The sequence below is a fragment of the Elephantulus edwardii genome, unplaced genomic scaffold, assembly GCF_000299155.1.
Source record: "Elephantulus edwardii isolate Elephantulus edwardi_28Jun2011 unplaced genomic scaffold, EleEdw1.0 scaffold00324, whole genome shotgun sequence".
In the NCBI taxonomy this organism is placed as follows: Eukaryota; Metazoa; Chordata; class Mammalia; order Macroscelidea; family Macroscelididae; genus Elephantulus; species Elephantulus edwardii.
This window is the reverse complement of record NW_006400074.1, coordinates 1683679-1696063: the sequence shown is the minus strand read 5'-3', so window position 1 is coordinate 1696063 and position 12385 is coordinate 1683679. Positions and strand designations below refer to the sequence as shown.

General features: G+C 43.0%; 1 protein-coding gene across 2 annotated transcripts in view; it reads left to right on the top strand.

Annotated features, from left to right (window-relative positions):
• The first annotated feature begins 6630 nt into the window (after positions 1-6630).
• The window catches only part of SPECC1 (sperm antigen with calponin homology and coiled-coil domains 1), a 291889-nt gene continuing 286134 nt past the window's right edge, over positions 6631-12385 (top strand). For both annotated transcript variants that reach the window (XM_006901390.1, XM_006901389.1), the window contains exon 1: positions 6631-6777. In XM_006901390.1, coding sequence (XP_006901452.1) covers positions 6631-6777 — 147 coding nt within the window. The remainder of the gene's footprint in view (positions 6778-12385) is intronic.

The following is a 12385-nucleotide window of genomic DNA, read 5'->3' as shown; positions in this document are numbered from 1 at the left end:
AGAAGGGTGCAACAATGAATGAATGGAATCCCAAAATCTCTGTAGATGTTCATTGAAATGAAAAATAAACAACCTAAATTTAGAACATTTTGAAGTAAACAACTCTGGAAGGAATCCTTCTCCACCCTCTGTGGGGCTGGGTTCCCAGGCCAGTGAGCGGCACTCTTAGATCATTTTTTTCCTTTGAGATGCTGATGAGGATTTGCAGAAGTTAGGAAATAAATATTATAAATCTTTTTTTTTCCATTCACTTTATTTGGCCACTGATCAAACCATCCCACCAACATGAAGTCAATTCCCGATTCTCTGTCGGACAGAGTTTTTCTGTCTATAGATGTTTTCAAGGCTGTAAATATTCACAGATGCAGACTGCCATGCCTTTATGTCAGGGAGCAGCTGGGGTTTAAACCACCCATCTTCTGGTCACCAGTGGAGCTCTTTAACCACTGGGGCTGCGTGGAAGCATTCCTTCATACTTGGCCAGAACCCATCTATTTATTTCATGTTACCAATTCATAGACATGAGAAAACTGTTACTCAGTCTCCCGCACCTGTGTTTATTTAATCTCACAGTCTCAAGGGTTTATTAAAGCTGGGGCTGATTCTCATGAATTAAAGGTAAGTGCAGTGTGGGTTTACTTACCCTCCACTTTATTTCACATTTCCAAATTAAAATAGGCTAAAATTGTGTATAAAAAGAGTGATCCTCATAAATCTGGTATGTTTGTATGGTTTCTGATGTGCTGAGCATCTATTTCGTTGATCCATCACCATGGAGTGTTGACATCATAAAGCCGAGTAGCCCTTTGTCATGTAATAAACGTTTTTGTTGGAAAGTCAGCTAATATTTAAGTGCCTCCTGTGTGCTGAAAACCTGCTATCCATGTTCTCAGTGAGTCTACAAGACTGTGTGAAGTAGGCATTCATTACTTCATTTTATGTGATAAAGATTTTGAGAATTACAGTATTTACAAAGCATGCCCAAGTTGACACAGTAAGTGGTGGAGCTGGATATGAACTAGATGTGCCTACTTCAGGGGCCCTCTTGCTTTCCCATGGGGCTGGGAGCAAAGGTCAGTCAGTATTACTTACACACTGGTTTTCATTCAAGCCCATAGGGGGTCGCATGGCTAATGCAAAAGCCACATCTTGTTGATGGTTCCACCATCTGGCTCTTGGAATAAAGATGGGCAACTTCCTTGTTTTCCATTTTCAGCCTCAGAAACCTGCTGGGAGCTCAAATATGAGTTTGTTACAGCTCAATAGCAATAAAGGCGGGGGGAGGCGAAAAAGAGAGAGATTGAGAGAGAGAAGGGTAGAGGAGAAGGGAGCGAGCGAGCTATCCTACCTGGGACCTTCTTTGGAGAGTAATGACTTTCTAAAATATAGAGATGTGTCTAAATCTCCTTATGTTTTCATAAAGTATAATAAAATCTGTTATACTTTATGACTGTCAGGAAATCAGAAGAAGAATTGTACTGGGAAAATCTGCTGTCAAAGACTGCTCCAGAGTACTAAAGAGTAACGATGTCAGTCTAGAGATGAAGGTGTGCCTGATCCAAGCCATGGTCTTTGCTATTGCTTGCTGTGCATCAGAAAGGTGGATAATGATTAAAGATGATAAAAGAATAATTGATGACTTTGAATTGTGGTGCTGAAGAAGAATCTTGAACATAACATGGAATTCCAAGAGAACAAACAGGTCTGCCCTGGATAAGGTGAAACCAAGTTTCAAGTCTTTGGCATGTTTCCAGGAGGGACCTGTCCTTGGAAAAGAACATCACGCTTGGAAGGGTGGAGAGACAGCGCAGGAGAGGAAGACCCTGGATGAGGTGGATTGGTACAGTAACTAGGGCAGTGGGGGTAGGTGTGTTGGAGTTAGTGAGACTGGCTCAAGATGAGGTAGGCTTCAGAGCTACTGTGGATAGGATCTTTATGAGTCCAAGTGTCTCAACAGCACATAACAACAACAACAACAACATACTTTATGAAAGTATAAAAAAAAAGGAAGTATAATAACATTCAAATTTAAATTCTATGCCATTGAGTCGAAATTGACTTCTAGTGGCTTTTTAAAGACTGTAAATTGCATAGGAGGAGATTGTCCATCTTTCTTCCATGATGCACCAGGTAGATTCATCTCACATAGATCACCATGAGTCAAGTTAAAATCCATGACAATATTTTTTTAAAAATTGTGATTTGAGTGAAAGATTACAAAGCTAACTGGTTTTCTATTCAACCATTCATGCACATTTCGCTTTATGACATTCAGTACATAGAATGCAAACACCCTCTTCCCGCTTCATTCCTGTGATTCTCATTTCTAGTAATCTTTTCTACCTTTTGAATTCTATCCCTGGGAAAAGCTGGTCTTTTGATCTTCTATGCTGACTGTTCTAAGTAGTGAGTGCCTCCCTTATTCATTGTCTTTATGGATTGATTACATTTTAACATCAAGAAATGAAAAATCCTTACCCCTGAACCAGTAAGCAACAGCATTGATTGAAGTCGTCAATTATTTTATTTTACTTGAATCCATAATCAGCACTCATGGTAACAATAAGCAAGAAATCAAAGGAAATGTTACAATGAGAAAATCGGCTGTCAACAACCTCTCCATAGTGCTCGAGAACACTGATGTCAGTTTAAAGAGTAAGGTGGTTCTGATCGAGGTCATGGTATTTTCATTTGCTTCTTATGCATCTGAAAGTTGGATAATGAATAAGGAGGGCAGAACAGTCAATGCCTTTTAGATGTGGTGTTGGAGAAGAGTACTGGATGCCCTGGGACTGCCAAAAGAATAAAGAAATATGTCTTGGAGAAGGTGCATCCTGGGTGCTTCTTAGAGACAAAGATAGTGAACCTTCATCTCATATACTTTGGATATGTTATCAGGAGTCCTTGGAGAAAGAGTTGGTGTTGGGAAGATTGGAAGGTCAGAGAAAGAGAGGAAGAATCTCGGCAAGATGGGTTGGCACAGTGATTTAACAATGGGCTGGAGCATATCCGATATGGTGAGGATGGTACATGATAGAACGGAGTTCAGGTCACTGTGACTCATAATTGACTTGATGGCACCTGACAACAACAGTAGCAATTGTTTGGCTGTACATTGTTGCATGGGATGAGTTTGGCTCCAGGTTCAAAAGGTAAGGTCACAGTCTTGGTGTTTCAGCTTGTCTCTATCAGACCTGTAAACCTGGCCATTTTTATGGTTTTTGGTTTTGTTGATATATTTGGCCCACTCTATCCTGGACTTCCTCCCACGGTCCCTTTTAGAGCAGTCAGCAGTGGTCGCTGGACGCCGTCTTGTTCCTCTGAACTCAGGATGGTGAAGGTTGAGCTTTGCTGGCCTATTCGCTCTTTAGACAAATTGTTTGTTGTGCTTGTTTTCCTTCCTTCTCTTAGTTCCATGCAGGGAGGGACCAGTTGTGTCTTAGAGGGCTGCTTGCAAGCTTTTATGGCCCTAGTTGCTGCTCACTAAAGTAGGATGTAGAAACAGTCTGTGGAGTATGCATGTTATGTCGACTGGTTTTACAATGACAATGTAAAAAGGTTTGTTAACTAGATAGCTTTTTCATTTAAGTCCTCTCTTTAAGTCAGACTGAACGTGTATTGATTGGTAAAATGCACTAGTAATTCTGTTCAAGAATCATTCAGGCTACCTATGATAATAATTTTATGGTAGGAGTCCTAATAAGCCACTTTATAGATTTTTAACCTAGGCATTCTATCACTGTTGCTATGGAAACCAGCATTAAGAATTGTGAACTGAGAGAGAAAAAAGAAATTGGTGGTAAACATCAATAAAATACATGAGGAGTATATTGTTCTCTCTCTCTCTCTCTCTCTCTCTCTCTCTCTCTCTATATATATATATATATATATATATATACACACACACACACACACACACACACACAATCATGTTACTTGGGAATAAGGTAGGATAAAAAATGTTCTAAACTGATGTATAGTCAGTACAGCATTTTCTTCTAGTTGTCCCCTAGACCATGCAGATTCCTGGTTGAAGTAGGAGCTGCTGACCTTCTCTGTCAGCTTATAGGTCTGCTCTGGGCAGAGGAAGGAGAGGGGTGAGGAGGAAGGCTCAGCTGCTCAGGCTCCTGGGTGCCATCTGCTGTTTTCCTAATGCTGGCTGATGAGAGCACAGGGACGCAGTGAGGGGTGGAGGCCCAGAGGGAGCTAGTGGGGACACCTGGCACTAGCTCTGGTTCTTGAGGGCAGTGAGTGTCTTGTGAGTGTCCACTGATGTCCCTTGCCACTCAGCGGTGCTTATGTGAGTGCATTTTTGTTTCTTTGTAAGACTGAAACCTGTGGCTTAAGGAGGTCTGGTGGCTCTTGAAACATGCAGTGTGTTATGTATTTTGCTGCTAACCAACAGGTGAGCAGAATCCACCGAGAACAGTCGGAGGTAGATGAGCTCTTCCCGTAAAGATTTGCATTTATGGAAATGCACTGGGGTGCTCTGTGAGTCAGAATCAACCTGGCACAGTGGCTTTGTTAGTCACATACTTGACGATTCCCCTGATTAAAATCGTGGCCCATGGGAAATGGTCCAAGTTGGAGGGCTCATTCTATTGTTACAGCACCTGGCGCCCCATGTACAGCAAAGAGAAGGCCTGGCCCTGCATGGCTTCCACGCCTGGTTCCATGGCTGTGGGCTCATGGTGTTTTGGATTCCTTCTGACCGATAGGGCTCCTTTCCCAAGACTGTTTCTCACAGGGATTTTACTGGCTCATTTTCCAAAGTAAATAACGGGCTTTTCTTCTTAGCCTGGTAGCTCCATGTCCACTGTGGGTGACCTTGCCGGTATCTCATGTGCTTATACAGCTTTATGCATTGTTAGAATATGTAAACTGCTGCAGTGTGACCAGCCAACAGTGCAGTGGGGGCAAGGAGATCTCACTGATGGGAGGGATTGAGCCTTAGAGGGGCTCAGGGAACTTGGGGGCCAACACCTACCTCAGGGACGACATGCTGATGGCAGAGGCTCAGGCTGGGCAGCCTTCATGTGTTGTGTCAGATGTTCCCTCTGAGGCTTACAGCTGCAGCACCTTCTTTGAACATTTCACCCCCTATGATACTGGTTTCATTTGGTCAATAACCTTGCCCTGAGATCTCAGGTCTAGTCAAATAAAATATATAAATTTTTAAAGGCTGCTCATTTTTTTTTTGTTCAAGAGGAGGGGAGAAGATGATTTTTGTGGTTCTATGAAATTTCGTCATGTGTATTTAACCCTTTAATGACACACATGCCTTGCAGTGCCCACTGCAATTTTTGCTTCTGAGGTGTAGTGGGACTCTCTTAGCCCACTTTTTATGCACACTGCCATCTGGTGGACGGCCTGTATATCACCGTGAATCTGAGGAAATAGGTCTCAGGGCCAACCCAGTACCTGCGACAGACACTTTGGGATAAGTGTGTCCCACTAATTGTATAAAAATTGCTATCACTTCTTGGTTCAAATCCACCAGAAGCTTTGCTGGAGAAGGAGGAACAATCTCCTCCTGTACCAGTCAGATCCGATTTGACGGTATGCACACACACAAATAATAAAATAAATAAAAAATTCCTATCACTTCAAAACTTTTTTTCTTATTTCATTCAGAATACTTCTATTACTGAAAACACATAATTTCAATTAAAAATATTCTATGCAGAAAATAATTCCATCTTGAAAGAGTAAAGCAGCAGAGCTGTAAGGGTCATGAACAAATTATACTTCTACTTAAGCTGATCTGTCCATATGGACTAGTTTAATGCAGGGGACAGTGCTGGCCCCCATTCACCCTTTGTTTGCCATCAGTTATGACTCATGGTGACTCTACTTTGAATTTTAAAACCTATAAATGCAAATGGGAGGAGACTGCTGCACCCTATGGGAAGCTGGTGGGTTCAAACTGCTGACATTGGCTTTCAGCCCAACACAGCCTGCTGTGCTACTGGGTGTTCGCTCAGGAGTAGTTTTATCTTACCCACAAGTCAGGTGGGCTTACTATTGCTAGAATGCTGGGTGGGTTTCAGTGGGGCTACCAGACTAAAAGAGACTAGGAAGAAAGGGCTGGCTTTATGCTGCCAAGAATCAGCCAGTTAAAAACCCAAGGAATAATCTACAACTAATGATGGGTGGTGCTGTTCATGGAGTCTCCTTACCTTGGGTGTTGTTTTGACGGCTGCAAACAAGTGCAAGCCTGTGTTGGGTCCTCTGACCAAGAAGGAACAATTATTTAGCTGATCAGTCATGTAATAATAACAATAATATTGTACATATGTGTTAATAACTTGTGAAAAAATGGTGAACTTATAAAAAAATGCCCTTGTAAAAATGTATCATTTCAGGAGTAAAATGTTCTATTTCTGGTTAAATTATAAGACCTGGTTCTCCTGTGGAGAAAGATGGGCAGGCTTGTCATGCCATCTCCTGCCTCTGAAACCTACTAGACAGTGAGCTCTGGGTTGGTTCTGACTGATGGTAGACAGCAACAGTTCTCTATAACAGCAATGCTGACTGTGGTGTAGGGTGATGCTCAGCAGGTTCACGTTTTAGAAACATAGTCTTTCTTTTCTGATTCTTCCGCAGAAAGGCAGATTTATTGAGGCAAACATGCGGAGTGCCACCAAGCCCTGGAGCCCAGCCATCAGAGCTGGGGGCCACGGAACCGACCGCACGCGACCCCTCCTTGCTTCTGCTTCCGGCATGAAGAGTTCCAAGTCTTCAACCTCCTTGGCTTTTGAGTCCCGACTCAGCAAGGTATGGGCTATTCACACAGGTCAGGGCTCTTGGTTGAGGAGATTGAAGAAGGCAATAAGTAAGCCTAGTAGTCTTTAAGGAAGGGTAGGAGGACACCCAATAGCACTTCAAGCCAGCACATCTTGAATGACTAAAAAGAAAAAAAGGAGGAAAGGATTGTAGTAGAAGTACTTTGGGGTAGAGAAAGAATCTACACACTGTTCAACAAATTCAAGTTCTCTGCTCTGGTTTAGAATTCCCTGCAAGGTGCTGTTCAAAAAGTTTGGAGGTTTCAGCTAACCCAGAGACACCTCAGAAAATGGACCTGATGACCTACTTCCCCAAAACTCAGCCATTGAAAACCTTAAGGAGAAAAGTGTACTATCCCTCAGTCAGTTAATAGGCAGACAAGATGTGGTGTGTACTTAGAGCAGAGAACCAATCAAAGACAAAGGCCTGACATGCCAGAGCATGGATGAACCCCAAAAACATGCTGAGCAAAATAAAGACAATTATTTTATTATCTTAACTTATTTGAAATAACAACAGGCAATTGTGTGGAGACCACAGTGGTTACCAGAGATCAAGAAAGGGGTCCACTCTTAGAGGGAGCTCAAGAGTCAGCTTCTACTGATGGGAAATTTGACGTGGTTATGGATGATGCTTGCACAGCATGATTAATGTAACTAGTGGCACTACACTGTATCCTTGAAAAGTGTTGAATTGGCAAATGTTGTGTTATACACAGTTAAAGAACGTGAAAGAAAGGTGCCCATAGCATCCAGCTGTACTCCGAGACCAGTGGGATGTCTGATTAACTCAGTAGTAACTGGATTATGGGGATTCTCTAGTCAAAGCTTTAGCCCAGAAGTCCACAGAGTCGGGGTCAGGGTCACCATGATCCCCACATCTCTGAGCATCTAGCCATTACCGCTTTGTCCCTGTCTTTCTTGAGTGTTTACCAGTGTGACACTGTCCATCCTTCCTCCATCCTCAGCATCCCTCCTCCACCCCCAGCAGCCTCTTCCCAGTGTCTGCTCATGGGTCCTCTCATCTAAGATTTCCGCATTGGGTAGTCCCTAGCCACACTCATTCTGTAGCTCAGTAGTTTACATCTGGTACCTCCATTACTATCCAAAGGAGAAATTCATGGGTCAAATAAGTTACTTATTGGTAATTCAGGCAGTCAGAGTTAATTCAGTGGTAGAATTCTCACCTTCAAATGGAGACCGAGTTTCATTCTTGGGTTATGTGCCTCAGGTTACCAGCATTTCTCTTTGGAGACTTGTGTGTTGTGATGTTGAACAGATGAATAGGACAGTTTTCAGCACAGCTTTTAGACTGAGACAGATTAGGAAATAAAGCCTGGTGATCTACATCCAAAAATCAGCCAGTGAAAAAGTTATCTCACGAACCCATGAAGATGCCACACACTCCAGGACTTGCACCCTGCCTTCAACCAGGGCGTGACTTGACAGCAGCTAGAACTACACAACTTTGGTTGCTGAAACTGAGGAGGATCTGAAACTCTTGAAGGTCTATGACTGGAGTCTTCAATATGGATTGAAGCTCAACATCAAGAAAATAAAGATTCTCACCACTGGGCCAATTGGCAGCGCCATAATAGATGGAGAAGAGATTGAGGTTAACAATTCTTCTTTTGATTTCCTCACTGCTGGTGTTAAGAATGTTTATTGTGGAGCTGAGCAAGCTGTAAATGTTAAACTAGGACAATGGGGGTAGGTGTGTTGGAGTCAGTGAAAAAAAGTCATTAAAATGGTGTGCTCCAGGGGGGGGCATTGTGTATCAGTGAAGGAATTTTCCTTTTACTTTTCCAAGAGAAGAGCAAAGTGGGGGGAGGCAGGCAGGGAGAAAAATGCAACAATGAATGATTGGAAATCCAAAATCTCTGTAAATGTTCATTAAAATTCATTTTTTAAAAAAAAGGTGCGCTCCAGGCCGGCTAACATTTTCAAAACTGTGGCATCCACTTCCTAAATAACATGCCTTCGGAAACTCTATGAACATTGATAAATGTCGATAGTTGTAGAAGGGCTTCAGGCCTTTTGTTCATAGGGTCGCTATGAGTCGTACTCGGCCTGAAGGCAATCAACAACAATATACGCCCTAGTGATGACAGAAAAGGAAAATGGTTTCTAATGGAGTAGAATGCCTATTTCTGTCTCTAAATGTCTGAGTCTAGCTGTGCTGACAGGCCCACGAGACCCCTTGGAGCACCCCAGTGTGATAGCCACATGTAGATGACGCCAATTTGGTCGAGGACTCAGGTCCATGATGATGACACGGCCACTGAGTGGCACTGTTGTTTAGAGGTGTTGCGCACTCTTGGTAAAGTTCTGACACAAAAAATAGTACAGGCTCCCCTTGTTTTTTTATGATATTTGTTTGTGTTTGGGTTCAACCCCAGGAGGGAAAGCCCTTCAGTGTAAGTGTTTGAAAAAAACCAACTGACCAGGCAGGAGTCAAGTGCAAGTGGTTTATTGCCTTAGAGGCAATTTGCTTATGAGAAAAAGAGCAGTGTTGTATTCAGAGGAGGCAGGCTGGATTCTTTCTGGGGTCCCCCATGGCGCCCAGCAGGGAAGGTGGTCTCAAAGTGCTCATAGCAGCTGTGGGGTCATCAAACCACCAGATGAAGGCCCGAGGGATGTGAAGCTGTCCTTTCAGTAAGGCCCAGCGCTGCTGACCTCATATGGTGGGAAGACCACACTGCAAGGTGGTTAAGAGGACACAGAGTGAGCTTCTCATCCAGTTCGGCTCTAACTTAGTCTGGCTCAGAATTAACCAGTTTGTTTTTTTAATTTAAAGCATTTGCAGCATTCCGTACATATTCTTAGCCTGTTCGTGTAGGAAGCATTATGTTATATGCAAAACTTAAGGGAGTGTCTCTGCTTGTGTACGATGTTCCACTTATATCTGTAAATTTTGGAAAGATGGTGCAGGATGTGGCACAGTGTGTAAACCTACTCCTCCTCCTCCTCCTCCTCCTCCTACTACTACTATTACTTCTTCTTCTTCTTCTTTTTCTTCTTCCTCCTCCTCTTCCTCTTCCTCTTCTTCCTCCTCTTCTTCTTATTGTGGCCTAGTGGCAAGATGCAAGCAAGATTCTCCTGAAAATTATCCAAAAACGTTTGGAGCAATATGTCAACAAAGAACTGCCAGTTGTGCAGGCTGGATTTAGAAGAGGTTGTGATACTAGGGATATTATAGCTAAGGTAAGACAGATCTTGGCAGAAAGCAGAGAATACCAGAAGAATGTCTATCTGTGTTTTATTGACTATGCAAAGGCTTTTGACTGTGTGGATCTCAACAAGCTGTGGCTGACTCAGAGAAGAATGGGAATCCCAGAACATTTGATTGTGCTAATGCAAAACCTATACTTGGACCAAGAGGCAGTCATCAGAACAGAGCAAGGAGACACTACATGGTTCAAAATCAAGAAGGGGGTCCATCAGGGATGTATTTTGTCTTCATACCTTTTCAATCTATATACAGAATAGATCATCTGAGACGCCGGGCTGTACGAGAAGGAATGTGGCATTAGGATTGGTGGAAGAGTCATTAACAACTTGCGTTATGTGGATGACACAACCCTGCTTGCTGAAACTGAGGAGGACCTCAGGGCGCTTGCTGCAGAAGGTCAAGGACTGCAGCCTTCGATATGGATTGAAGCTCAACATCAAGAAAACAAAGATTCTCACCACTGGGCCAATTGGCAGCATCAGTGTGGATGGTGAAGAGATTGAGATAGTTAATAGTTTTAGTTTACTTGGTTCCACAGTCAACACTATTGGTACCAGCAACCAGGAAATCAAGAGACAAATTGCATTGGGAAAGTCAGCTGTGAAGAACCTCTCAAGAGTACTGAAGAGCAATGACATCAGGCTGGAGACTAAGGTGTGCATGATCCAGGCTGTAGTCTTCACAATTACATGGTATACATTGGAGAGTTGGATGGTGAATAGGGATGATAGAAAGAGAATTGATGCCTTTGAGCTGTGGTGCTGGAGAAGGGTGTTAAATATATCATGGACTGCTAGGAGAAGAAACAGGTTTGTCCTGGAGAGGGTGAAGCCATAATGCTCCTTGGAGTCAAGTATTCTGAAGCTTCGTCTGACATACTTTGGGCATGTTGCAAGGAGGGAATAGTCCTTGGAGAGGGACATCATGTTTGGAAAAGTGAGGAGGCGGAGCAGGAGAGGAAGACCCTCAGTGAGGTGGATCGATTCTGTGACTGGAGTGGTGGGAATGAGTGTGTCTGAGATGGCGAGGTTGGCACAGGATAGAACAGATTTAGAGCTCTTGTACATAGGGTCGCTATGAGTTGCAAGTGATTCAATGGCACATAACAGTGGCAAGAAGTTGCTCTGCAATCCTGAAGACATGTGGTTCGAGGCCACTAACTGCTCTGTAGGAGAAGGATGTGCAGTCTCCTCCCATTCAATTAATTGCCTCTGAAAGTCTGCTGAAGGGTCAGCTACGGGTTGGTTCCAACTCTAAGGTACTCATCATCATGATCATCATATATTAGGGAGCTATATTAGAAGCTGCACTGCAATCCCGAAAGTTGGAGGCCACCACCTGCTCTGCGGAATAAAGATGGGCAATCTCTTCCCATGTGATTAACGCCTCTTAAAATCTACCAGAGGGTCGGTTTCAGCTCTATGGTACACTACAACAGCATTATATTATCACATGAGGTGATGGGAGAATCCATGAACAGACACTGGAAAGGGGCAGGACGTTTCGATTTCACTTTCTCCCACCTACAAAAAATGCCCTCCTAGATTTCCAGCATGCTGCCTAAGGAAGGACAGCACTGTCCTATTGAGAACTGCTGTTCTAGGTAGTGCTACTTGCTCTCATGTCTTTTGATGTTGTATGTGGATGACCTCCCAGTTGGCCTCTCTAGCCAAGATGTAACTGGATTCCTGAATTTTAACTGTCTATGTACATTTCCCCTTGTTTTTGTTGTTAGGTACTATCAAGTTGAAGACAACTCAGAGACCCTATGAACAAGAGATCTGAACCTTGCCCTATTCTGAACCATCCTAATGGTCTCTGACATACTGTAATCTATTGCTGTAGTCACTGTGACAATCCATTTTGTTGGAGGTCTTCCCCTCTTTCTCTGACCCTCTACCATTTCCAGAATGATGTCCTTTTCCATAATAGAAAAGTTCTACCATGCTCAACCTTCAAGGAGCATCCTTGTTACACTTCCTCCAAGACAGACTTCTTTGTTCTTTTGGCAGTCCGTGGGATATCCAATACTCTTCTCCAGATTCACATTCAAAGATACCTGTTTTTCTTCCATCATCCTCATTCATTGTCCAACTTTCAAATGCATAGGAAAGAAGATGCAAGTGAAAATGCTGTGGCTTGAATCAGGTGCACCTTAGTCTTTAATTAAATGTATGTCCTTGCTCTTTAGAACTCTGGAGAGATCCTTGATGGCAGATTTCCCCAGTACAATATATCTTTTGAATTTTCACTGTTATTGTCATGAGTGTTGATTATGGAGCCAAGTTAAATTAAGTAGTTGACAACTTCAATTTTTTCTCCATCTATCATGGTTTTGCTGATTGGTCCAGTGATGAGGATATTTGTT